The 27,067-nt window shown below is 40.2% G+C and overlaps 1 protein-coding gene across 3 annotated transcripts in view; it reads left to right on the top strand.

Moving 5' to 3' along the window:
* The window catches only part of AIG1 (androgen induced 1), a 247,455-nt gene that overhangs the window by 62,433 nt on the left and 157,955 nt on the right, over window positions 1-27,067 (top strand). For all 3 annotated transcript variants that reach the window (XM_027602543.2, XM_027602542.2, XM_027602544.2), the window contains exon 3: window positions 25,117-25,218. In XM_027602543.2, the coding sequence (XP_027458344.1) occupies window positions 25,117-25,218 (102 nt within the window). The remainder of the gene's footprint in view (window positions 1-25,116; window positions 25,219-27,067) is intronic.

Genomic DNA, 27,067 nt, shown 5'->3' with positions numbered 1-27,067 from the left:
TAATGAGTGGGCTCAATGAAACCTAACTCACTTGGGTTATAGTGAAGGACAATGAAAGACACAGAGTATCTGGAACAGGATCCAGGAGGATGACAAGTAGTCAAAGAGTGTCAGTTTCCTTCCATTTGCCCCCAAAGTGGCCTCACATCACAGAGAATGTCCTGAGAGATGAGAGCATCTTTTAGCAAAGTATTTACACTGCCCCTGTTGCAAACACTCATTCAAAAGGTTACAGTGTACAAGTTCTTGAAATTCCAAGGTATGTATGGTCATGCCATTCAGAATCCCAGAAGGAGTTCTTATGGTTCATGAAGGCAGTAGAAGTTAGAGGGAAAGGTTCAAATACTGGTAAAAGGCTTCAAGGGAAAACAGTATACCATTGGTGGGGTTTATGTCTTAAGTTAGAAGTGGGTCTGCTACCACCTCCTCACCCACAATTTCCAACTTAGTTCACCTGGAAATTTTGGAGGAGGTGGATATATGTTTATTTTCTAGTGCAAATCAGCAACTGATTAAACTAGAGGGTTGAAATGTGCACGAAAGAGGAAAAAATTCTGATTTCTTAAAAGATCTGACCTGTCTTTAGAATTTTCATCAGAGAAATCTATGTTATTATTGATGAATAGTAGGCTTGTTTCCAAATTTTTGGCTGCTTTGAACATTCTTGTACATTCCTTCTCCTGCTCCACATATGTAAGAGATTCTCCAGGAAAAAGGGTTCCTAAACGGTATGCTGCAATGAAATACAAATATACCAAGACATGTCTGTCACCTCTGCCCCTGCGAATCTGAGCAAGGTCTGGGGTGCCATACTCCCCAGCAGGGGACTTTTAGTCCTTGTTTGCTGAGAATTCTTATCAAGAATGATTGCTACATTTTATCAGATTTTTTTCCTGTACCTATAGAGGTGTTTCATTGATTCTTTCCTGTTTGCTGCTTTTCTATTTCATTAATCATTTGGCTATTCTTTGCTGTCTTCTGAAGATGTATACCGCACTCATTAATTTTTACACATTCTTTTCTACTGTAGGTATAGGAGCCTATAAAATTCCCCTCAATTAACACTTTAACTACATCCCACAAGAATTGTATCTACCATTTTTATTACTGTTTTATTTCTAAATATTTTCTAGAGTCCATTATGATTTTGTGTTCGATCCCCAAGTTTTTAAAGCATGTTTTTAGATTTCCAAATGTACAGGGATTTTTATGTTTTTATTATTGATTTCAAACTCAATTGCACTTTGGCCGGAGGCTATGATCAGTAAGCTACCAATACTCTGAAATTTTTTGAATTGCTTTTTGGTTTAAATGGTGGCAAATTTTTATATTCTTAACTTGAGCTTAAAAAGAACACACATTTCAGATCACTACATCTTCCTGAAAGCTCCTATCAGGCCACAAACCCACAGGATTGCTATGTTAAGGTTCTGATGGTTATCTTATGGTTATGAATTTTCAGGGTAATTTTTCTTTCTCTTTCTTCTCAGTACAGAGCTCAGGTTCCAGCAGCCATGTTTTCCTTAGTGCCCTCTTCTCTGCCAGGTTGAGGATCACCCTTGCACTGAAGATGTAACCCTCTGGGGTACTAGCTTTAGGTGGGGGCCTCAGTGGGGCTCGCCACCTTGGGCAGTCTTTATCTCCTATCTCCTGAATTCCACAGAACATTCAAAGATAAGGTTAGGGTCACTGTGGTTGACAGATACTTCTGGACAAAAGCTGGCCTCTGGTGCTTGCTGATCTCCTGGGATTCTCCCTCACTATTTTTTGACATCTACAGTTTCACTACTTTTTGTCACATAGCAGTTAATTTTTAAAAGATGCTTCATGTATCCTGAATATGTTATGAAACAACAAAATCAAGGTTATATAGTATGATATGTATATTTAAGGAGGGGAGACACACAGATATGAACATATAGGCATTTATATGTGTGGGTGTGTGCCTTTTTCCTTCTTTTTGCAAAAACAAACACTGAAAGGATAAAAGAGAAATTAATACGTGGTTACCTAAATATTTAATTAAGCTTTTTTTTGGTGGTGGTGGTTTTCATTGGGAGAGTAAGTCTGGAGCATTTATTCCACCATATTGCTGGGTATATGAGTAAGTTCTGATTCCCTTTTTACCACGTCTTATCTAGAGAATGGGTTCACCTATGGCTCCTGCTGAATCTCCTTTGTATCAGTGTCTCCATAATAGAAGTTTTCTTACCTTGAAGTCCCTTTTCAGGAAATGGTTGTGCCAAATATATCAGGGTTAACCCAGCCCATTGTGGAATTAAAGAACATTAACTGTTTCCATTGTGTTTAGGAGCTGTAGCTATATTACTGTGCATTTTTCTGGAGTGTCTGATCGCCCTTTTCATTCCATCTGTGCAATTGGCTGTAATCTTTGTAGTTTTCCAACTGAGTCACAACTACTCCTGATTCACGCTTATCATATCAGTCAGACCTTAGTATTTCCTTTCCCCTATTTCTTTCTGTAGCTTGATGGATAACCAGAAAGTAGAATAGACAGAGTTTCCACCCTTGGGGGCTCATCTTCTCCACTCCCTACCTTCTCACGGTACATACCATCTTACTAACCAGGCCCACAACCTCCAGGATACTCTCAGTGTAGAGTAATAAACCTTCAAAAGAAGACTGCTACCACTAGAAGCCGCCCTCAGGCAACTTTGGATCCACTTGATGGGAAATAAAAGCGAACATAAAAGCTATCATTTCTATGTGTCAGTCAGTGTTGAAACAGGCTAAGCGGAGATGCCTGAGACTCTGAAAAGAGCCAGAGCCAGAGAAATGTGGCCTGATTGGTGTGATTTCATCCTGTAGGTACAGGGATGATACCCGGCCTGACCCTGGGCAAACCATCTGAGGACTTAGGTCATGAGCACCTAGGCCCATAAGCTGGTATTCTGGGGAAAGACTTGCATCCCAGAGATGACATGAGAATCAGATAGCAGCTTATTAAGTAAAATTTGAGTAAGGAAGGGAGCATGACTCCAAGGTGCAAGACAGGACCCAAATATCAGTTAGGACCAGCAAATATTCTATTTCTCTATCCAGTGAATATTTATTTGCCAGAGGGAGGATGAACCTGGTCAAATAATCCTTATTGAGATGCTTGAGATACCACTAATGCATTTATTCATATTCCTAGCAAAGACAAGAATGAGTCTCCTGACTGGTTCTGCATTCTGTGCTCCTGTCTTATGGCTTTGGATGTCATGGTTGATCCAGAAGAACAGCCTGGTGATTTTTCTCCAGGTGTCACCATCTTTCTTTTTCTTCTGGGTTTTCTAGAATGATTAACCAAACATTTTACTCACCAAACATTCATTGAATTCCTGTTCTAGCAGGCCTTCTTAGAGGATTTAGAAATGAAGTAGTCTTTGGCATTTAATCATTCATTCAATTATTAATTGCTTCAAAAGTATGTACTATTATGTACAAGAAGTATTAAGAGAGGTTAAAGGCATTGGCTCTGGGGTTTCATTGTCTGGCCTCACATTATCGCTTAACCACTTTTGACCCTGGGAAAGTTACTAAAATTCTTTAAAGCTAATTTCTTCATTTATAAATAAACCAGAAGAATAATAGTAGCTACCTCAGGGTAGTTGTGACTCTTAAATAACATTTCGCCTGTGAAGCCCCTGATCTATAGAGAGTAGAGACTAAATAGGTGTAAACTAGCTTTCATAAAGCACTGGAAAAGATTACATTTATATAATATTCTCAAAATGTTAAAATATAGTGATGGAGGACACATCCATAGTTGGCAGGGGCTCAGATTGGACAAGGGTGTGACCCTAAGGAGGTAGCATTAGGGACTTTCTCGGTGGTGATGGAACTCTTAGGAATCCTGATTGTGGTAAAGGTTACACAAATGTGTACATGTGGTAAAATTTCATAGTATAATATGCCCCCTCAGAAAATGAGTGCCTGTAAAAACTGGTAAAATCTGAATAGGTCTGTCATTTAGTTATAGTGTTATGTCAGTTTTCTGGTTTGAAATTGTACCCGGCTTGTGTAAGATGTTATCCTTAGGAGAAGCTGGGTGAAGGAGACACAGGAATTCTTTGTATTATTTTTCAACTTCTTGTGAGTCTTAGATTATTTCAAAACAAAGAGCCAAGAAATAAACATACAAAGCACCAAGGGAGATGTGACAATGCAACCGAGAGGAAATCGACTGGTCCTTACTCTGCCAGAGTTCACATCCCAATGAGAGGAGAAACCAGCACTGACACTGTCACTGATTCCGTCATGATTTTGCTCAGCATTGTGAAGGAAAAATATAACATGCTACTAGAGCTCAGGCAAGGAAAAGGGGCAACTCAGGGGAGGCTTCTTGGAGGTTATGCTATTTCAGACCCCTTCTCTTCCGTGATGATGAGCTGGCGGGGCTGCGGGGAGGCATTCCAGGCAAACAGAGCAACAGATGCGGGGCCTGGAGGACCGATGGAGGCTTCCAGCAGCTTAGAGGGGCCAGCAAGTTAAAGAATGTGTAAGAGTTACTTGAATGGGCTAGTGTTGTAAGCAGAGGCCTGAGGTGTGTCAGGGAAAGAAGTAATTCCTTTATTTTTTAATTTTATTTTATTATGTTAGCCACCATACAGTACATCATCAGTTTTTGATGTAGTGTTCCATGATTCATTGTTTGCATATAACACCAAGTGTTCCATTCAATATGTGCCTTTTTTTCTCACTTTCAATGAGAGATTGTAGGGGATTTTTAGGTGGTGGGGACATCTGCGCCATGAAAATAACACTTGATAGAGGTTGGATTTTGAAGAAAAAAAATGTAACGAATCTCAAGCTGCAGTTACAGCAAAGCCCAGAGGCATGGATACTTGGAAGTGTGTGGTGAGTTTGGGAAACTATACATAGTCTGTTGATTGGGTTCCTGGAAGAAGCTGGAAGAGGACTGGAAAGAGAATTTGGGACCAGATCACAACGGGAGTTTTGGTTTTATTCTGGAAGCAAGGGGGAGTCATTGGAAGTTTTAAACTGAGAAGTTCTTAAACGTTTTTAATAAGATAACTCCAAGGCCAAGATAAAGCATGGATAGAATTTAAAGGAAAACTGATGCCGGTAGCTCTAGCCAAGGGGCTACCGCAAGAGTCCAGAACAGGGACAGCCGGAACTGGTGTAAAGGCAGTAGGCACTGGGAGCAGGGAATGACAGGGGAGCCTTGGTGAAAGTCAGCTCAAAAGGCGATGGTGACCTCGGATCCAGGAGCTTCACTTCTAGTAATTTATTCCTCTGGGGTATTCACATGGGTGCATAAAAACATACACATAACATACTGTTGCAGCATTACTGGAAACTGCAACAATCAGAATGAAGATACGTATCTATTAGTGAGTGCTTAAGTAAATTATAGCACATAATCACGCAGTGTGGTACTTTGAAGTGCTTAAGAAAAATGGGATATCACCGCAAAACATTTTTAAGTTAAAAAATTGAGGAAGACTAGCTATAGTGTGATCTAATTCTCTAAAATAGTGAATGGAATGCCCATTAGATGCATAGGAAAAGACCTTTCAGGAGTATACCTATCCTTTTGACAGTGACTATCTTTATAGGGCGAGATTACAAAGAGCTTTTACTTTTTATACATTTCTTTATGGTGATGTACTACAAATGTTTTCCTGCTTAAATGTGTCTCGTCTGTGGCACTCACACGTGCATGGCATGGTCTTAGATTGGCCTTCCTGTGAACAGGCTCAGGGACGGAGGGTGCATGCAGGAGAAGGGGGCTCTTGGGAGAAACACCTGTTCGGAAGGGAGGAAGGCAGTGTTGGGTAGAAGGAGAAGTTGACCCACACTGCCATTGTAACTGACATCCTGGGACGTCTAGAGCTGGGATGTCAGAGTTGCCCTAAATGGAGGCAGAGGGGCTGGCATGGGTCAGACACTGGATTTAGACTGCCCCCTCACCCCTCCACCCCCCACCCCCCGCCCCCCGGGGAAGGGGCATGACTCAGACAAGACAGTTCCCTGCAGCTGAGGGCAGTTCCCAATGAGGGATGCAGCTCACAGTGGCCAGGGACCAGGATTGCCAACATCTAGGGGATGGACACATGGGCCCTGAAGAGGGAATCTGGAAGAAACACTAGTATATCTGCCCCAGTTATTTGGTATAAGCATAAAAGCTGTTCTCTGACTTTGCAGACCTTGCTGAATGACCACAAGTAGCTTACGTGAATACAAAGATGAGGAAAAAGGATGATCTCAATGCAGCACAAAATTCAGTGAAATGAAATATTTTTGATTAAAAAAATCTTAGCAATTAGGAATAGGAAGCTGTTTATTTAGCCTGATGAGCGCTTCCTCGAGCCTATCCTTTCACTGAAGCTCTGGCCACTCTGTGGGACAAGGCCCATGGGTGCTGTACCCACTCCTTCAATTTGCGCAGGCCCAAGGCCACGATCATCCATATCCATGACCACAGTCCACAGAGCACTCTGATTCTGGTATGGGCATTTGCCCCCATGGCAGCCCCAATTTCTGTGTTTGCTAGTGATCTGGTTTTTACCCTGTTATGTTTTTGTCTGTAAGGATTTTTTTTTTTTGACTCCCAGTTAATTCCCTTCCTTTCTTGTCTGTTCAGCAATATATTTGAAAGTATATTTGTTGTAATTTATTTAGCACCTAGTGTTTCACAATAGGAAAGTTTTTCAGTGTATCATTCCACAGTACTGCAGAAACCTAAACTCCCACTGTCTTTACCAAAGGCAGTTTTTCCTTTTACTGCTTATAATGTGACTTCCAGTTTTATGTAGTTTTATACTTTATATTTTATTTATTTCTTAAGCTCTCCACTCTTCTCTTGCTCTGCCTTCTTTATTTAATCTCAGATTTTCATCTTTGACCTCTTTTCTTTAATGGAGAATTATTTGGTCATTAATTAATCATTTTTCTGGTTTGTATTATTCAGTTGCCCATTTTTGGAGGGAGGTGGTCATATTCCACTTTATCTCTCTCTCTCAGGGGATTTATGAACACATTCCATGCTATTTATTTTCTGATGATTACTCAACCTTAAATTGGTTCTTTCTGAGCCAGCTATTTGTGAAAGGATAGTACTCGAGACAGGCCAGGGAACTGAGCTAGAGCAGCTTGAATTTCTGCCTCTCTCCCACCACCTTCTTTGGAGAATGGCTTCTCTCTGCACTACACTCATTTCTCTCTCCTTGCCTCATTTTGATCGCAACTGTTTTGTATGGTGACAGGAAACTGAGTGTTCATCAGGTGAGCTGGAGCTGTCCATGCAGGCTGCTTACCACAGATTCTTTCTTGTTTACCATAACATACCCACATCCTGCTTCTTACCGAGATGATATGCTGGCCTGTTGCCACATTTCACATCATCACTTCTGACACCTGAAGCCAAGCAGGGATCAGAACATCTCCCCAGTGCTCCCATGCATCTCAGACCTCCTGTTCCCAGCAAGAGTCACTCAGTGTCTCTTAGAGGACATCACCTGTAGCAATCTCTCTGTTCTGCTCACTCGATCAGTGAACCCTTGGATCTCGTTTCTTTCATCAGAGTCTTGCCCTGTCCTGGCTCAGTTTTCCTAATACTGAGCAGCCTGTTGAAAAGAGTGATATTTGGAGTATGGTTGTTTCCTACTTCATTGGTTTCACTTCTCCTTGTGTCTGGTTGACTTGGGGAAAGGGAGCCTTTGGTCTTCCATCTTGATCCAGAAATCCAGAGAAGGATCATGTCCGGGTGATAGAAAACTTAAACAGGTGAAGGAGGGATTGGCAGGTAAAGGTCAGAGAAGAGATGGGCTAGAAGAATAATGCTGTAAAGAAGGGTTTCTCTTCCTCACAGACAGGAGAACAAAAAAATACAGAGAACATGAAAAAGGAATTTTAGGTTGTTAGGAAGAAAATTAAAGGCTTAGAAGGATGCTTCCTCCTAAGGGAGATGTGGAGCCTGACACAGACAAAAAACACCAATACATCTTTATCATTTACTCTGCCCATTTTTTTCTCTTTAATTTTTTATTGTTATGTTAATCACCATACATTACATCATTAGTTTTTGATGTAGAGTTCCATGATTCATTGTTTGTGCATAACACCGTGTGCTCCATGCAGAACGTGCCCTCTTTAATACCCATCACCAGGCTAACCCATCCCCCCACCGCCTCCCCTCTAGAACCCTCAGTTGGTTTTTCAGAGTCCATCGTCTCTCATAGTTCGTCTCCCCCTCTGATTTCCCCCCTTCATTCTTCCCCTCCTCCTATCTTCTTTTTTATTTTTTTCTTAACATATATTGCATTATTTGTTTCAGAGGTACAGATCTGTGATTCAACAGTCTTGCACAATTCACAGTGCTCACCATAGCACATACCCTCCCCAATGTCTATCACCCAGCCACCCCATCCCTCCCATCCCCCACCACTCCAGCAACCCTCAGTTTGTTTCCTGAGATTAAGAATTCCTCTTATCAGTGAGGTCATACGATACATGTCTTTCTCTGATTGACTTATTTCACTCAGCATAACACCCTCCAGTTCCATCCATGTCGTTGCAAATGGCTGGATCTCATTCCTTTTGATGGCTGTATAATAATCCATTGTATATATATACCACATCTTTATCCATTCATCTGTCAATGGACATCTTGGCTCTTTCCACAGTTTGGCTATTGTGGACATTGCTGCTATAAACATCGGGGTGTACATACCCCTTCGGGTCCCTACATTTGTATCTTTGGGGTAAATACCCAGTAGTGCAATTGCTGGGTTGTATGGTAGCTCTATTTTCAACTTTCTGAGGAACCTCCATACTGTTTTGCAGAGTGGTTGCACCAGCTTGTTTCCCACCAACAGTGTAGGAGGGTTCCCCTTTCTCCTCATCCCCGCCAACATCTGTCGTTTCCTGACTTCTTAATTTTAGCCATTCTGACTGGTGTGAGGTGGTATCTCATCAAGGTTTTGATTTGGATTTCCCTGAAGCCAAGCGATGTTGAGCACTTTTTCATGTGTCTGTTGCCCATTTAGATGTCTTCTTTGGAAAAATGTCTGTTCATGTCTTCTGCCCATTTCTTGGTTGGATTATGTGTTCTTTGGGTGTTGAGTTTGATAAGTTCATTATAGATTTTGGATACTAGCCCTTTATCTGATAATGTCATTTGCAAGTATCTTCTCCCATTCTGTCGGTTGTCTTTTGGTTTTGTGGACTGTTTCTTTTGCTAGGCAAAAGCTTTTTATCTTGATGAAATCCCAATAGTTCATTTTTGCCCTTGCTTCCCTTGCCTTTGGTGATGTTTCTAGGAAGAAGTTGCTGTGGCTGAGGTCAAAGGTTGCTGCCTGTGTTCTCCTTTAGGATTTTGATGGACTCCTGTCTCACATTGAGGTCTTTCAACCATTTTGAGTCTATTTTTGTGTGTGGTGTAAGGAAATGGTCCAGTTTTATTCTACTGCATGTGGCTGTCCAATTTTCCCAACACCATTTGTTGAAGAGACTGTCTTTTTGCCATTGGACATTCCTTCCTGCTTTGTCAAGATTAGTTGACCATACAGTTGAGGGTCCATTTCTGGGCTCTCAATTCTGTTCCATTGATCTATGTGTCTGTTTTTGTGCCAGAACCATACTGTCTTGATGATGACAGCTTTGTAATAGAGCTGGAAGTCCGGAATTGTGAAGCCGCCAGCTTTGCTTTTCTTTTTCAACATTCCTCTGGCTATTCAGGGTCTTTTCTAGTTCCATACAAATTTTAGGATTATTTGTTCCATTTCTTTGAAAAAAGTGGATGGTATTTTGATGGGGATTGCATTGAATGTGTAGATTGCTCTAGGTAGCATTGACATCTTCACAATCCTTGTTCTTCCAATCCATGAGCATGGAATGTTTTTCCATTTTTTTGTGTCTTCCTCAATTTCTTTCATGAGTATTTTATAGTTTTCTGAGTACAGATCCTTTGCCTCTTTGGTTAGATTTATTCCTAGGTATCTTATGGTTTTGGGTGCAATTGTAAATGGGGTCGACTCCTTAATTTCTCTCTATTCTGTCTTGTTGGTGTATAGGAATGATTTCTGTGCATTGATTTTATATCCTGCCACTTTACTGAATTTCTGTATGAGTTCTAGCAGTTTTGGGGTGGAGTCTTTTGGGTTTTCCACATGAACTATCATATCATCTGCAAAGAGTGAGAGTTTGACTTCTTCTTTGCCGATTTGGATGCCTTTGATATCTTTTTGTTGTCTGACTGCTGTGGCTAGGACTTCTAATACTATGTTGAATAGCAGTGGTGATAGTGGACATCCCTGCCATGTTCCTGACCTTAGGGGGAAAGCTCTCAGTTTTTCCCCATTGAGAATGATATTCGCTGTGGGTTTTTCATAGATGGCTTTTATGATATTGAGGTATGTACCCTCTATCCCTATACTCTGAAGAGTTTTGATCAAGAAAGGATGCTGTACTTTGTCAAATGCTTTTTCTGCATCTATTGAGAGGATCCTATGGTTCTTGTTCTTTCTTTTGTTAATGTATTGTTTCACGTTGATTGATTTGCGGATGTTGAACCAACCTTGCAGCCTAGGGATAAATCCCACTTGGTTGTGGGAAGAATCCTTTTAATGTACTGTTGGATCCTATTGGCTAGTATTTTGGTGAGTATTTTTGCATCCATGTTCATCAAGGATATTGGTCTGTAATTCTCCTTTTTGATGGGGTCTTTGTCTGGTTTGGGGGTCAAGGTAATGGTGGCCTCATAAAACGAGTTTGGAAGTTTTCCTTCCATGTCTATTTCTTGGAACAGTTTCAGAAGAATAGGTATTAATTCATCTTGAAATGTTTGGTAGATTTCCCCTGGGAAGCCATCTGACACTGGGCTTTTGTTTTTGGGAGATTTTTGATGACTGCTTCAATTTCCTTAGTGGTTATAGGTCTGTTCAGGTTTTCTATTTCTTTCTGGTTCAGTTTTGGTAGTTGATACATTTCTAGGAATGCATCCATTTCTTCCAGGTTATCTAATTTGCTGGCATATAGTTGCTCATAATATGTTCTTATAATTGTATTTCTTTGGTGGTGGTTGTGATCTCTCCTCTTTCATTCATGATTTTGTTGATTTGGGTCCTTTCTCTTTTCTTTTTGATAAGTCTGGCCAGGGGTTTATCAATCTTGTTAATTCTTTCAAAGAACCAGCTCCTAGTTTCATTGATCTGTTCTACTGTTCTTTTGGTTTTTATTTCATTGATTTCTGCTCTAATCTTTATTATATCTCTTCTCCTCCTGGGTATAGGCTTTATTTGTGGTTTTTTTCTCTAGTGCCTTTAGGTGTAGGGTTAGGTTGTATATTTGAGACCTTTCTTGTTTCTTGAGAAAGTCTCTTATTGCTATATACTTTCCTCTTAGGATTGCCTTTGCTGCCTCCCAAAGATTTTGAACAGTTGTGTTTTCATTTTCATTGGTTTCTATGAATTTTTTTAAATTCTTCTTTAATTTCCTGGTTGACCCATTCATTCCTTAGTAGGATGCTATTTAGCCTCCATGTATTTGAGTTCTTTCTGACTTTCCTCTTGTGATTGAGTTCTAGTTTCAAAGCACTGTGGTCTGAAAATATGCAGAGAATAATCCCAAACTGTTGGTACCGGTTGAGACCTGATTTGTGACCTAGGATGGGATCTATTCTGCTGAATGTTCCATAAGCACTAGAGAAGAATGTGTATTCCGTTGCTTTGGGATGGAATGTTCTGAATATGTCTGTGAAGTTCATTTGGTCCAGTGTGTCATTTAAAGTCTTTATTTCCTTGTTGATCTTTTGCTTACATGATCTGTCCATTTCAGTGAGGGGGGGGTGTTAAAGTCCCCCACTATTATTGTATTGTTGTCAATTTGTTTCTTTGATATTGTTATTAATTGCCTTATATAATTGTCTGCTCCCATGTTAAGGGCATAGATATTTACAATTGTTAGATCTTCTTGTTGGATAGACCCTTTGAGTAGGATAGAGTGTCCTTCCTCATCTCTTATTACAGTTTTTGGTTTAAAATCTAATTTGTCTGATATAAGGATTGCCCCCCCACCTTTTTTTTGGTGTCCATTAGCATGGTAAATGGTTTTCCACCCCCTCACTTTCAATGTGGGAGTGTCTTTGGGTCTAAAATGAGTCTCTTGCAGACAGCATTTCGATGGGTCTTGTTTTTTAATACAGTCTGGTGGCCTGTGTCTTTTGATTGGGGCATTTAGCCCACTTACATTCAGGGTAACTATTGAAAGATATGAATTTAGTGCCATTGTATTGCCTGTAAGGTGACTGTTACTGTATATTGTCTGTGTTCCTTTCTGGTCTATGTTGCTTTTAGGCTCTCTCTTTGCTTAGAGGACCCCTTTCAATATTTCTTGTAGGATTGGTTTTGTGTTTGCCAATTCTTTTAGTTTTTGTTTGTCCTGGAAGCTTTTTATCTCTCCTTCTATTTTCAATGACAGTCTAGCTGGATATAGTATTCTTGGCTGCATACTTTTCTCGTTTAGTGCTCTGAATATATCATGCCAGTCCTTTCTGGCCTGCCAGGTCTCTGTGGATAGGACTGTTGCCAATCTAATGTTTCTACCATTGTAGGTTACATATCTCTTCTCCCGAGCTGCTTTCAGGATTTTCTCTTTGTGTCTGAGACTCGTAAGTTTTACTATTAGATGTCGGGGTGTTGACCTAGTTTTATTGATTTTGAGAGGGGTTCTCTCTGCCTCCTGGATTTTGATTCCTATTTCCTTCCCCAAATTAGGTAAGTTCTCTGCTATAATTTGCTCCAATATACCTTCTGCTCCTCTCTCTCTTTCTTCCTCTTCTGGGATCCCAATTATTCTAATGTTGTTTCATCTTAGGGTAACGCTTATCTCTCAAAATCTGCCCTCGTGATCCAGTAGTTGTTTATCTCTCTTTTTCTCAGCTTCTTTATTTTCCATCATTTGGTTTTCTATATCACTGATTCTCTCTTCTGCCTCATTTATCCTAGCAGTTAGTGCCCCCATTTTTTATTGCACCTCATTAATAGCCTTTTTGATTTCAACTTGGTTAGATTTTAATTCTTTTATTTCTCCAGAAAGGGTTTCTCTAATAACTTCCATGCTTTGTTCAAGCCCAGCTAGTATCTTTAAAATCATAATTTTGAACTCTAAGTCTGACATCATAGTAATGTCCATATTGAGTAGGTCCCTGGCAGTCGGTACTACCTCTTGTTCTTTTTGTTGAGGTGATTTTTTTCCATCTTGTCATTTTGTCCAGAGGAGAATAGATAAATGAGAGAACAAAATGCTAACAGGGTAACAATGTCCCCAGAAAATATACTCTAAACAAATCAGAAAAGACCTGAAACCAGGGAAAAGAAAGGGAAAGAAAGAAAAAAGAAAAAGAAAAAAAAAGAGAAAGAAAAAGATAAAAACAAACAAAACCAGAACAAAACAAAACAAAACAAAAACCAAAATATCAAATATGATCAGGCTGGTGCATAGATCAGTGCCACACACTAGATTTTGGGTGTATTTTGGTCTGTTAGAAGAAAGTGCCTCCCAAAATTTTTAAGAAAGAAAAACTTATATATGTACAAAAATAAGGGTTGATACAATGAAGGGATGGAATATGACTGACTGTAAGGATGAAAATTATAAAAAGTTTTATAAAAGGAATTGATAAGAAGTTGTTTGAAAAAAGAAGGAAGAGGATTTAAAGAAAAAAAAGGGAGAGAAAGTGATCAGGCAGACTAGAACAAAGCCATACACTAGAGATTCAGTGTATATTTTGATCTGTTAGAAGAAACTGTATCTCAAAATTTTAAAGAGAGAACAATTTATATATATATATATATATATATATGCCAAAAATAAGGGTAACTACTATGAAGGGATAGAATATGACTCTAAAAATGAAAAAAAAAATGTTTTTTAAAAAAGGAATTGATAAGATGTTGGTTGAAAAAGGGAAAAAGAAAAATTAAATAAAAAAGACAGTTAAAAAAAATTAACTTGAAAAACTAAAGAATCATGGTAAAAAAGCCATGGATTCTATGTGCAGTATTCCCCCAGTGCTGGAGTTCTGCCATTCTCATTAATCGGTAAATGAGAATGGTCTTGGCTGGTTATTCTTGCTGATCTTCTGGGGGAGGGTCCTGTTGCCGTAGTTCCCAAATGTCTTTGCCGGAGGCGGAATTGCCCCGCCCTTGCTGATCCGGGCTAAGTAACCTGCTCGGGTTTGCTCTCGGGAGTTTTTGTTCCCTGCAAGCTTTCCATTCGGCTTTGGAGGACGAGAGTGAAAATGGCAGCCTCCCAATCTCTGCCCCGGAGGAGCCGAGACTTTGGGGCCCCACTCCTCAGTGCGCCCCCAGAGAAAAGCAGTCAATCACTCCCGTCTCCCCGGTCTCCAGCCGCACTCTGTGCTGACCCAGCCTGTGACCAAGCGTTTCTATCTCTGTCACCCGAGTCCGTGTGGAGTCTCCAAACCCAGCAGATCCCTGCGTTGCGCTCCCGTGCCACTCCTCCCAGGGGAGGAAGGGGAGTCTCCCCAGATCTGCTGCTTGTTAGGTCCCTGCTGGAGGAGCAGTGGCCCGACTGGGCCGCGGATCACAGTTTATGGCAACTCCCAGCTGAGAGCCTGCGCCTCAGCTCCGTCTCTGCCGCAGGCTTCCCCGCTCTGATACCCAGGAGCTCTGCCACACTCAGGCACCCCCGGTCTTTCTGTGACCCTGAGGGTCCTGAGACCACACTGTCCCGCAAGGGTTCCACCCCCCGCTTAGCCACTGGCGCGTCGTCCCTCAGCGGAGCCGACTTCTAAAAGTTCCGATTTTGTGCTCCGCGGCTCTATCACTTGCCAGAAGCGGCCAATGGAGGCCCCCTCCCCCGCCATCTATCCTCCCAAATGTCGCCTTGGATTCACTTCCCTGCACGTCCTACCTTCCAGAAACTGGTCGCTTTTCTGTTCAGAGAGTTGCTGCTATTCTTTTCTTCGATCTCCTGTTGAGTTCGTAGGTGTTCAGAATGGTTTGATCCCTATCCAGCTGAATTCCTGAGACCAGACGAAATCCAGGTCTCCTACTCCTCTGCCATCTTGCTCCGCCTATTCTGCCCATTTTTATCATAAATGTGCTATGTGTGAAGTGGTGGGGAAACGGCAACGAACAGGAGAGACAAGTTCGTATTCTCTGACACTTCACCTCCTCAGAAGTGAGCCAGACACTGAACAATAATGAAAACTTACTTTCTATCAGTGTCTATGATAGGAAAGAATGGGGCCACTGAGTCATTGGCAGGGTGTCTGTGAAGAGGTGCTGTTTAAGCCAGACCTAAAGGGATAGAGAATGCAGCCAGGTGAAAATGGGGTAGGAGAATTCCTGGCAGAAAGAAATGGAAATGCGAAGACCCTGAGGCACGAAAAAGCTTAATGAGTTTCAGGAACAAATGGCCAGTGGGAGCTTACGGAGCAAGAGAGAATATGGTAGAATCTGAGGTCAGAAAGAAAAGCAGGGGTCAAGTCATATGGGCACTGTTGGAGTTGGGTTTTTATTCTCACATTATTTACTCAGTCAGAAGGGACCATCAAGGACCTAAATGTAGGTAAATATGGATAAATTATAAATTCTACCACAAAGATTATAGTTGAAGGCTGTGAAAAAAAGGCAGAAACATGTGCTTTAGAAACTCTCAAAATGCAGATTCTGGTTTTAAGGTAATTTGAGCATAGTGCACGGAGTAAAAAAAAAAAAAAATGTAGTGTTACTCACAGCCTCATAAATACAAGTAGAGGAATTTTATGTCACATTTCCAGGAATGAGTACTAGAAACTAACTGTACTCTGGAACAAAAGATACTGTAACATTTCAGAGGGGCCTATGCTTTTCTGTGCCTTGCTGAAATTGAGGGTATGGATGAGGGAAGTCAGCTATGAGAGCATGTCGGAACTCAGAATCTTCTAGAACTGAAGGGTGGGAAGACAAGAACTTTCTCAAAATGAGAGAGTCTCATTGTTGGTGTATAGGATTGCCACTGATTTCTGTGCATTGATTTTATATCCTGCCACTTTACTGAATTTCTGTATGAGTTCTAGCAGTTTTGGGGTGGAGTCTTTTGGGTTTTCCACATAAAGTATCATATCATCTGCAAAGAGTGAGAGTTTGACTTCTTCCTTGCCGATTCGGATGTCTTTGATTTCTTTTTGTTTTCTGATTGCTGTGGCTAGGACTATGTTGAATAGCACTGGTGATAGTGGACATCCCTGCCATGTTCCTGACCTTAGGGGGAAAGCTCCCAGTTTTCCTCTTGAGAATGATATTCGCTGTGGGTTTTTCATAGATGGCTTTTATGATATTGAGGTATGTACCCTCTATCCCTATACTCTGAAGAGTTTTGATCAAGAAAGCATGCTGTACTTTGTCAAATGCTTTTTTCTGCATCTATTGAGAGGATCCTATGGTTCTTGTTCTTTCTTTTGTTAATGTATTGTATCACGTTGATTGATTTGCGGATGTTGAACCAACCTTGCAGCCTAGGGATAAATCCCTCTTGGTTGTGGGAAGAATCCTTTTAATGTACTGTTGGATCCTATTGGCTAGTATTTTGGTGAGTATTTTTGCATCCATGTTCATCAAGGATATTGGTCTGTAATTCTCCTTTTTGACGGGGTCTTTCTCTGGTTTTTGGGATCCAGGTAATAGTGGCCTCATAAAACAAGTTTGGAAGTTTTCCTTCCATGTCTATTTTTTGGGACAGTTTCAGAGGAACAGGTATTAATTCATCTTGAAATGTTTGGTAGAATTCCCCTGGGAAGCCATCTGGCCCTGGGCTTTTGTTTGTTGGGAGATTTTTGATGACTGCTTCAATTTCCTTAGTGGTTATAAGTCTGTTCAGGTTTTCCATTTCTTTTTGGTTCGGTTTTGGTAGTTGGTACATTTCTAGGAACGCATTCATTTCCTCCAGATTATCTAATTTGCTGGCATATAGTTGCTCATAATATGTTCTTATAAATGTTTGTATTTCTTTGGTATTGGTTGTGATCTCTCATCTTTTATTCATGATTTTGTTAATTTGGGTCCTTTCTCTTTTCTTTTTGATAAGTCTGACCAGGAGTTTATCAATCTTAACAATTCTTTCAAAGAACCAGCTCCTAGTTTCGTTGATCTGTTCTACTATTCTTTTGGTTTCTATTTCATTGATTTCTGCTCTGATCTTTATTATTTCTCTTCTCCTGGTGGGTTTAGGCTTTATTTGCTGTTTTTTCTCTAGCTCCTTTAGGTGTAGGGTTAGGCTGTGTATTTGAGACCTTTTTTGTTTCTTGAGAAAGTCTCTTATTGCTATATACTTTCCTCTTAGGACTGTCTTTGCTGCATCCCAAAGATTTTGCCCAGTTGTGTTCTCATTTTCATTTGTTTCCATGAATTTTTTTAGTTCTTCTTTAATTTCCTGGTAGAAGAAAGAGAAATTAAGGAGTCAATCCCATTTACAATTGCACCCAAAATCATAAAATACCTAGGAATAAATCTAACCAAAGAGGCAAAGGATCTGTACTCAGAAAACTATAGAATACTCATGAAAGAAATTGAGGAAGACACAAAGAAATGGAAAAACATTCCATGCTCATGGATTGGAAGAACAAAGATTGTGAAGATGTCAATGCTACCTAGAGCAATCTATACATTTAATGCAATCCCTATCAAAATACCATCCACTTCTTTCAAAGGAATGGAACAAATAATCCTAAAATTTGTATGGAACCAGAGAAGACCCCAAATAGCCAGAGGAATGTTGAAAAAGAAAAGCAAAGCTGGCGGCATCACAATTCCAAACTTCCAGCTCTGTTACAAAGCTGTCATCATTAAGACAGTATGGTACTGGCACAAAAACAGACACATAGATCAATGGAACAGAATCGAGAGCCCAGAAATGGACCCTCAACCATATGGTCAGCTAATCCTCGACAAAGCAGGAAAGAATGTCTAATGGCAAAAAGACAGTCTCTTCAACAAATGGTGTTGGAAAATTGGACAGCCACATGCAGAAGAATGAAACTGGACCATTTCCTTACACCACACACAAAAATAGACTCAAAATGGTTGAAAGACCTCAATGTGAGATAGGAGTCCATCAAAATCCTAAAGGAGAACACAAGCAGCAACCTCTTCGACCTCAGCCACAGCAACTTCTTCCTAGAAACATCGCCAAAGGCAAGGGAAGCAAGGGCAAAAATGAACTATTGGGACTTCATCAAGATAAAAAGCTTTTGCCTAGCAAAAGAAATAGTCCACAAAACCAAAAGACAACCGACAGAATGGGAGAAGATATTTGCAAATGACATATCAGATAAAGGGCTAGTATCCAAAATCTATAAAGAACTTTCCAAACTCAACACCCAAAGAACAAATAATCCAATCAAGAAATGAGCAGAAGACATGAACAGACATTTTTCCAAAGAAGACATCCAAATGGCACATGAAAGTGCTCAACCTCGCTCGGCATCAGGGAAATCCAAATCAAAACCTCAGTGAGATACCACCTCAAACCAGTCAGAATGGCTAAAATTAATAAGTCACGAAACAACAGATGTTGGCGGGGATGTGGAGAAAGGGGAACCCTCCTACAATGTTGGTGGGAATGCAAGCTGGTGCAGCCACTCTGGAAAACAGTATGAAGGTTCCTCAGAAAGTTGAAAATAGAGCTACCATATAACCCAGCAATTGCACTACTGGGTATTTACCCTAAAGATACAAATGTAGGGATCTGAAGGGGTACGTGCACCCCGATGTTTATAGCAGCAATGTCCACAATAACCAAACTGTGGAAAGAGCCAAGATGTCCATCAACAGATGAATGGAGAAAGAAGACCTGGTATATATATACAATGGAATATTATGCAGCCATCAAAAGGAATGAAATCTTGCCATTTGCAACGATGTGGATGGAACTGGAGGGTATTATGCTGAGCGAAATAAGTCAATCAAGAAAGACATGTATCATATGATCTCACTGATATGAAGAATTTTTAATCTCAGGAAACAAACTGAGGGTTACTGGAGTGGTGGGGGGTAGGAGGGATGGGGTGGCTGGGTGATAGACATTGGGGACGGTATGTGCCATGGTGAGCGCTATGAATTGTGTAAGACTGTTGAATCACAGACCTGTACCTCTGAAACAAATAATACATTATATGTTTTTTTTAAAAAAAAAGATAGTAGGAAGGGAAAAATGAACAGGGGGAAATCAGAGGGGGAGACAAACCATGAGACACTATGGACTCTAAGAAACCAACTGAGGGTTCTAGAGGGGAGAGGGGTGGGGGGATGGGTTAGCCTGGTGATGGGTATTAAAGAAGGCAAATATTGAATGGAGCATTGGGTGTTATACGCAAACAATGAATCATGGAACACTACATCAAAAAGTAATGATGTAATGTATGGTGATTAACATAACAATACATTTTTTTAAAAGAGTAGAAATTTCAGAAATAGATCCTTATAAATAAAGGAATTTAGTATATGAAAAATGAGAGAGTCTTTCTCTGCTTGGGGAGCATCAGAGATAAAGCCAGCTAGCATCCAAAACACACAACTTATTATCATGCTTTGTGTGTTTGGAAGGAGAAAGCACAATGGGAAACATGTCTACACATTACCTCTCAGCAAATATTACCACGGAAAAAAGTGATGGGAAAGAAAATCATGACAAGGAAATCTGGAAGCAAAGTAAAAGAGCTCAAAACAGAATTCGATTTTTTTTTCCAATAGGTATTTGGTAAAGTCTGAGTACTAATAGATTAGTTTTTAAAGGAAAAGTGATTTCATAGGATCATGTCATATTGAAGCTGAAGACTTTAAAGATGTATTCATTTATTTCCTCCTTCCCTTCTTCAACAGTGGATGTTTGAGATATGCTAAATGGCCTTTATAAACCAATCTATAGATAAGTGACTTTTCTCTTTGACCTCCTTCATGGTATATTTCTCTGCAACATCCTTTGGGCTCTAATTGGTTTTACTAAATTCCAAAGAATTTCCCACTGATCAGCAAAGCTTCTTCTTAGAAGTGGACTAAAGCTGATTAACTTCAGCTTCTATCGGATACTATATAAGAGACTCTTTACAGAAGGAGACAAAGCGTGAATCCAGTTTTCTTTTGCATTCATTTCTAATTGTTCCAGGGGTTCAAATGAAGCCTCAATGACTAGCTGTAACACAAGTACTTCGCCTGGGAAGCTTGAAGGACTGGAAAGCGCCTGAGCTCCTTCTACTCTCAGTTCAAATACAGTATCCTGGGCCTGGCAGCTGAGAAGCAGCAGGTGCACACTGAGAAATAGCTGGCCACAATTGTGGAACGTTTCAGTGGTACTTCGCCTGTCCAAGGGAACCTATTTTTGATTCATATTCATGCCCTGGTAGTAGAGTTCAAACTTATTTTGGGTTTGCTGATGACCATACTATCAAGAGAAATTAGTGCATGAAGCCAAGAAACCACCATCTGTGCTGTGTTTCTATCTCAAGAATTATTTAGAAGGCTGATTATACAGTTGCCTGGGCCTCTTGACCTTCTAGTATTACACTAAGAAAGATGACTAACACTTTCTTGAAAGTCACTTCACTTTTAATAACCCATGGAATTCCCTCAATATTTGGTAGGGGTGAAAGGATTGATCACATTCCACCAGTAAGTACTGACACCAAAATACTCTCCATGTGGTAGGGACACCATGAATGATCATTTATGGTGAACAGAAAGTAGCTCTCCACAGTGGTGTGCTAGTCAATAATTAAAAACTGGCTCTACAAGGAAAAAAATACCTGATTTGTAGCATTCGCTGATTTCCACAGCTGAATAGTATAGTTCAAAAACTTAGATGAGATGGAAAAATCCCACAAAAGGCAAAAATGACTAAAACTGAGTCATAAAGTTTTAGTTTTGAACTAAAAACTCTTCTCCAGAGAAGGCAGAAAACCTGAGAACTTTATACCTAATAAAGAAATTGAATTCACAATTAAATCTTCTCATGAGAAAACTTACAAGTCCAGATAGCTCCCCTAGAGAAGCCTATCACTTTATACGCAACTAATGAGTCACTGAACACCACACTAAAAACTGATGATGTACCAAATGTTGGCTCATTGAATTTAAATTAAAATAATTACCCCAAAGATACAGATGTAGTGAAAAGAAGGGGCACATGCACCCCAATGTTCATAGCAGCAATGTCCACAATAGCTAAACTGTAGAAGGAGATGAGATGTCCTTGAACAGGTGAATGGGTAAAGAAGATGTGGTTCATATACACAATAGAATATTACTCAGCCATCAGAAAGGATGAATACCTACCATTTGCATCGATGTGGATGGAACTGGAGGGGATTATGCTAAGTGAAATAAGTTGAGCGGAGGAAGACAATTATCATATGGTTTCATTCATATGTGGATCATAAGGAATAGCACAGAGGACCACAGGGGAAGGGAGGGAAAATTGAAGGGGAATAAATCAGAGAGGGAGACAAATCATGAGAGATTCTGGAATCTGGGAACCAAACTGAGGGTTAGAGAAGGGAAAGGCATGGGGGTGGGGTAACTGGATGATGGGTATTAAGGAGAGCGCATGTGGTGATGAGCAGTGGGTGTTATATTCAACTAATGAATCGTTGAACACTACATCAAAAACTAATGATGTACTATATATTGGCTAACAGAACATAATAAAAAAAAGTTGAAAAAAAGAAAAGAAAAAAAGAGAAGCATATTAAATAGGTAAGGAGGAAAATAATCAATCTTGGACAGAGTCCCTTGAAAAATAGAGGAGGGAGCTTTTTCCAGTTTATTTTTTGAGGCCACCATTTTCCTGTCACCAAAATTGGAAGAAGACATGAGAAAGTAAAACTAACTATGGATTGATATACTGTGTAAATGAAGATGGGACAAAAATTCGTAACAAAAATATCAGCAAGTCAAATCCAGCAATATATAAAAATGATAATACATAATGACCAAGTACTAAAGGTTGGTTTAACATTAAAAATCTATATAATTCATCATATTAACCAAATAAAGGAGAGTAACTATCTGGTCACCTGAGGTTATACAGTAAAATTATCTGAAAAAATTCAGCACTTGTCCGTTACATACATAAATGAAGGATAGGAGAGATTTTCCTCAACGTGATAAAAGGCATCTAAGAGAAATCTGCAGCTAATACCAAACTTAAATGTTAAAAGACTGGACACCTTCCTAAGATAGCGAAGAAAGCAAGGGTGCTCTCTGCTCATCACTTCTAGTTAACACTGTGCTGAAGTTTGTAGGTTGTGCAGTTAAGAAAAGAAAAAGAAGTAAACGGCATATACATTGTAAAGGAAGAAAAAAAGCTGTCTTTATTTGCAGATCACATACATATAAAAATCTAAAATAATTTATGGAAGAACTACTCAAACTACGCGAATTTAGCCAAGCTAGAGGACACAGCATCAATAAACTAGTCATTTGTACTTTTATAGACGAGTAACAAAATGTAAAAACAAATTCAATACTATCTACAATAACATACAAAAACATGAAATGTTTCATAATAGATTTATAAAAAAATATGTGCAAGATCTGTCAACTAAAAACTACAAACTGAAAAACCAAAGATCTACATGAATGGAGGCATCAATGATGTTCCTGGGTCAGAAGACACAATATTGTGAAGATGTCATTTCAACCCAGATTGAATATATTGATTCAGTACAGTCGTAATCAGAATTCTAGGAGGATATTTTTGTAGAAATTAGCAAGCTGAGATTCTAAGATTTAAATGGAAATGCAAAGGACTTAAAATAGCTGAAACAATTTGGAAAAGAAGAAGAGTGGAAGCATATGGTAAGCAGAATTCTAAGATGGCCCCACAATTGCATCCCATATGGTACAGGCCTGTTTAATCCCCCCCCCTTGAGTGTGGGAGGGGACCTGTGAATGTGATGGGACGTCACCCCTGGTTAGGTTACGTTATATGGCAAAGGTGAAGGGGTTTCCACCTATGGCTCCATCCAGGATTAAAGTAGCTTCGTGCTTGTGTGTGGAGTCCCAGACTAAATGTAAAACTGGTCCTCACCTTCAGAAACAGATACATCTTAACCACCTTGCAGGTCAAGGGGTGTACACATTGATTGTGCAGTCAACCCTCCAGGTCAGACCCAGGAAGGAGGTCTACACAGGCCCTTGTGTCTTTTTGAAGAGGAAATTCCAGGATTATTGTTGCCCAGGATATGGTATAGAAAAGTAGGTGGAGGCTCTGGGTAGACCAGCCATTTGGCTGAGTGACTGCCTCACTCCATGTCGGGGGCAGAGGCTCAAGGTGGCTGGAGGACCTTCCAAAGCTGACGTCTCAGACTTTAATGTGGATATGAGTGACCCCAGGATCTTATTAAAAATGCAGAATCACGGGACGCCTGGGTGGCTCAGTTGGTTAGGCGGCTGCCTTCGGCCCGGGTCATGATCCCAGGGTCCTGGGATCGAGACCCACGTCGGGCTCCTTGCTCAGCAGGAGCCTGCTTCTCCCTCTCTCTCCCTCTGCTTGTGCCCTCTCTGTCAAATAAATAAAATCTTTAAAAAAAAATGCAGAATCAGAACATATCAAGACAGGACCTGGCATTCCACACATCTAACAAGCTCTCAGGTGACATGGGAGCTGCTGATCCTTGGGACTGCATTTTGAGTCGTGATGCTGTAAAGTTTGGCACCCAGGTCTGAGGGCGGGTAATTTTGATACTCAGTACATTTGAAGTCTGTAGTGGAATGAATAAACCAAAGTTGTGAGTAATTTCAAATTACTCATTGCACTTGGAAAGATCCTAATGACAGTTAACATTTAAGCTAATAATTTTTTTTCCATCTTGTGCATTTATCAGTTGAGTGAAAATAGTTGACCCAAAAGCAGGATAAATAACTGGAGACCCCAATCTGGGATTGAAACTATGTGTGTAATCTATGGTTGCCTCTTGTAATTATCTTTCAATATGTTTTATGAAACGAGAAATGTTCATAACATCTTAGGTTTTAAGGGTGAACTTTCTTTTCAGACTACAATTACCCATGTCATAACTGACATACTTGGAAAAGAACTTTGGAACCCTTCTGATTACTAGCTTGTGCTGGGAGTTTTATGAAAAGAGGCATTAAAATGTTTACTACTTTTATTAGTAAAATGCGGGGGTATGGATGACTTACAAGAAATAAGATAAAAATTGTTTCTGCTTAATATTCATCTGCATTTTATCGCTCTGTAGCATTTATTATGAGATGTAACTCTGCAGAGACTTTGATCTTTCTCTCTGAGCTAGTTGCCTTCTCCATGCCACATTTATTGACTACGTACACAAGCATATGCATTTTCTTTAAAATTCCATGCTGAAGGTTAAGACCCTGGACCATTCGTTTCTTTATTTTATCTGAACTTCTTTCACCATTAGTTTGAAGAAAGAGAATAAATTGAGTACTGTACTCTCTTTGGATAGTTATGTTGCTGATGGGTCAAAATAAACCTTGGGAACCCAGATGAGTATGTAAGTTATTCCAGGAGAATTAAGATTCTTCCTTTGTGTTCCATACATTCTGCTTTCAATGCAGGCACAGCCCCTGCTTAGGCTATATAAATTAATACATTTGCAGGAAATGTGACTTCGGGACATTTTGTATGGCAGTGATTTTAATGCTGTTAGTGGTGAAATGGAAACTTGAGAATGTGAAGATTAATTTAAACCACATGATGGGTTCAAGGAAAATACACTACAGTTTCTTGAATGTGTGCTGACTCTGTAGAGGGGGGAATGGGATCCAAAAAACCACCAGTGAACTTTTAAACCCTCTTGAGAGGATTCAAACCAACACAATTAGCCCTCGAAGGGAGCTGTTCCAGATGACAGTTCATTTCTCTCTCCCTCAGAAACAGATCCCTTTGCCTAAGAGAACACAGTAGGGAGACCAAGGAAGGAAGAAGGTCCCCACGCATTACCACCAATGGAGTGAAGTTAGAAATCCCTTTCCAGTCATTCGCTGGTTTACTGATTCGTCTTTCACTCTAGATTACAGTTCTGTTGGGTTTTTTGAACAATGGATAACCAACGCATTGTATATCGTGAATTTGAAATAAAGGATTTCTTTTCCCTTCCAGTTCGTGGTAGCGGTCTTCTGGATCATTTATGCCTATGACAGAGAGATGATTTACCCAAAGTTGCTTGATAATTTTATCCCAGGGTGGCTGAATCACGGAATGGTAAGTGGACTAAAACAAATAATTTCCTTTCATTAAAAAAAAATCTATTAAAGAGCCTATTTTCTAATTCGGGCTTTCCATAGAATGTATCTAACTGGCTGTGCAATGAGGAGGATTATGAGAGATTGTAATTAGAGGAGAATACCGAATGTCAATAAAAACATTTTCCCATGAAACTGAGTCACTATTAAAACTATGTAGTAGATGAATCCACAGTTTACAAGGTGTCGGTGTTTTTGGATAATACAACTAGCTCATTGTACGGATGAATTTAATTTCTGTGCCATTCAAAGGCTTGTCCGCTACTGGAGCCTAAGGACCTAGTCCCACCTGTACAACTATTGAGGCCCCGTTGTTCCTCCACCTCACGTCAGGATATTGTGTTGGAAGTAACTATAGCACTGGGAGAATTGGCCCCAGAGGAGCAGCAAAACTGTCATTTTCCGTGGGAGATATGCTGCAGGCATTGGAAGTGTCCTTGGCAGGGGGTGCCCATTGGAGGGCATTTGCCTGGGGCGCCCAGCTCTTTCCCTTCTTCTCAGTCTGATTCCTTCTGATGCTCTAGCCATGGTGTTGCCTTCCCACGTTTCAAATCAAATATTTTGGATGGTTTGCCTGTCATCTCACAAGACTTGAAGATATATTTTCTGCAGAGAAATTTTGTGTTGTCTTCCCGGTCCGCTTCTGAAATTGAGCACTTTTGTTATTAACTAAGAAGCCTGCATTTTTTTGGTTACAGCAATTTTTAGAATACGTCACTGGGGGCTCCCCGTGAAAGGGGTAACCCATCAGAGAAATTATAGGGGCACGAAGAACTAGACCTCACACGTCATAAGCCCAAAATAAGTTTCCTTTCTACCCCCAATTTTGGTATAGTTTGAGAAAAGTGGTGTGTACTAACAAACAAACATTACTGTACTGAGGGGCTTTGATTAATTCTTTCCTAAGCCAACACATCAAAAGTGGCACGGCTCAAACAACTGACATTTTCTTTGAGTCCAATTAGAGCCACGCTGTTAACATGGCACCTCTGGTCTAGTTCCAAACAAATAAGCTGGGTCTTGTCAAATTCATTTTACCTTCTTAGGGCCTTGATGTGGCTACTCTGTGCCTCTCCAACTTTTGATTTTCTTGAATGTGAAAAGCCTTTGCATAACCCTGTGTCTGCAATCTCCTACCCCCAATGCCCTTCCCATTCTTTACCTGGGAACCCCTGCTCACCCTGTTAGCTTCTATAACATCTCTCAGAAGGCATGGAACACTACATCAAAAACTAATGATGTAATGTATAGTGATTAACATAACAGAATAAAAAAATAAATAAATAAATAAATAAATAATTTAAAAAAAAAAGAAGTCTCTCTTCACCCCCACAGGCCAGGTTAGCTCTGCTGTCAGGCTTGCAAAGCACCTTCAAATCTCCGTCAGACATGTGTGTATCCCTCACACAAGTGTTACTTCCGAGTGCAAACAGCAGACTTCCAGCCCCGAGCACTCTGCCCACCCACCTGGCATGTAGTGGGATCAATGCCTATTTGTTAGATTGATGTATGAATTCAGTATACAGTCGTCCCCCACTCCCCACCTTATCTGAGAGGGATCTGTTCCAAAATCCCCAGTGGATGCCTGAAACCGAGGACAGTACCATACTATGTTTTTTCCTATACATACATACCTATGATAGTTTAGCTTATAAATTAGGCCCAGTAAGAAATTAACAACAAGAGGAGGGCCTTCACTGAGAACCAGTGGTCTCATCATGTGCTATAGGAATACAGGCCTTAAGTGTTTGGCCTGTGGTCTACATCCCTCAAATGCACAATATTACCCTTAGGCCAGAGAATAAATC

This window comes from Zalophus californianus, chromosome 7 (genome assembly GCF_009762305.2).
Source record: "Zalophus californianus isolate mZalCal1 chromosome 7, mZalCal1.pri.v2, whole genome shotgun sequence".
NCBI lineage: Eukaryota > Metazoa > Chordata > Mammalia > Carnivora > Otariidae > Zalophus > Zalophus californianus.
This window is presented reverse-complemented; position numbering and strand designations above follow the sequence as displayed.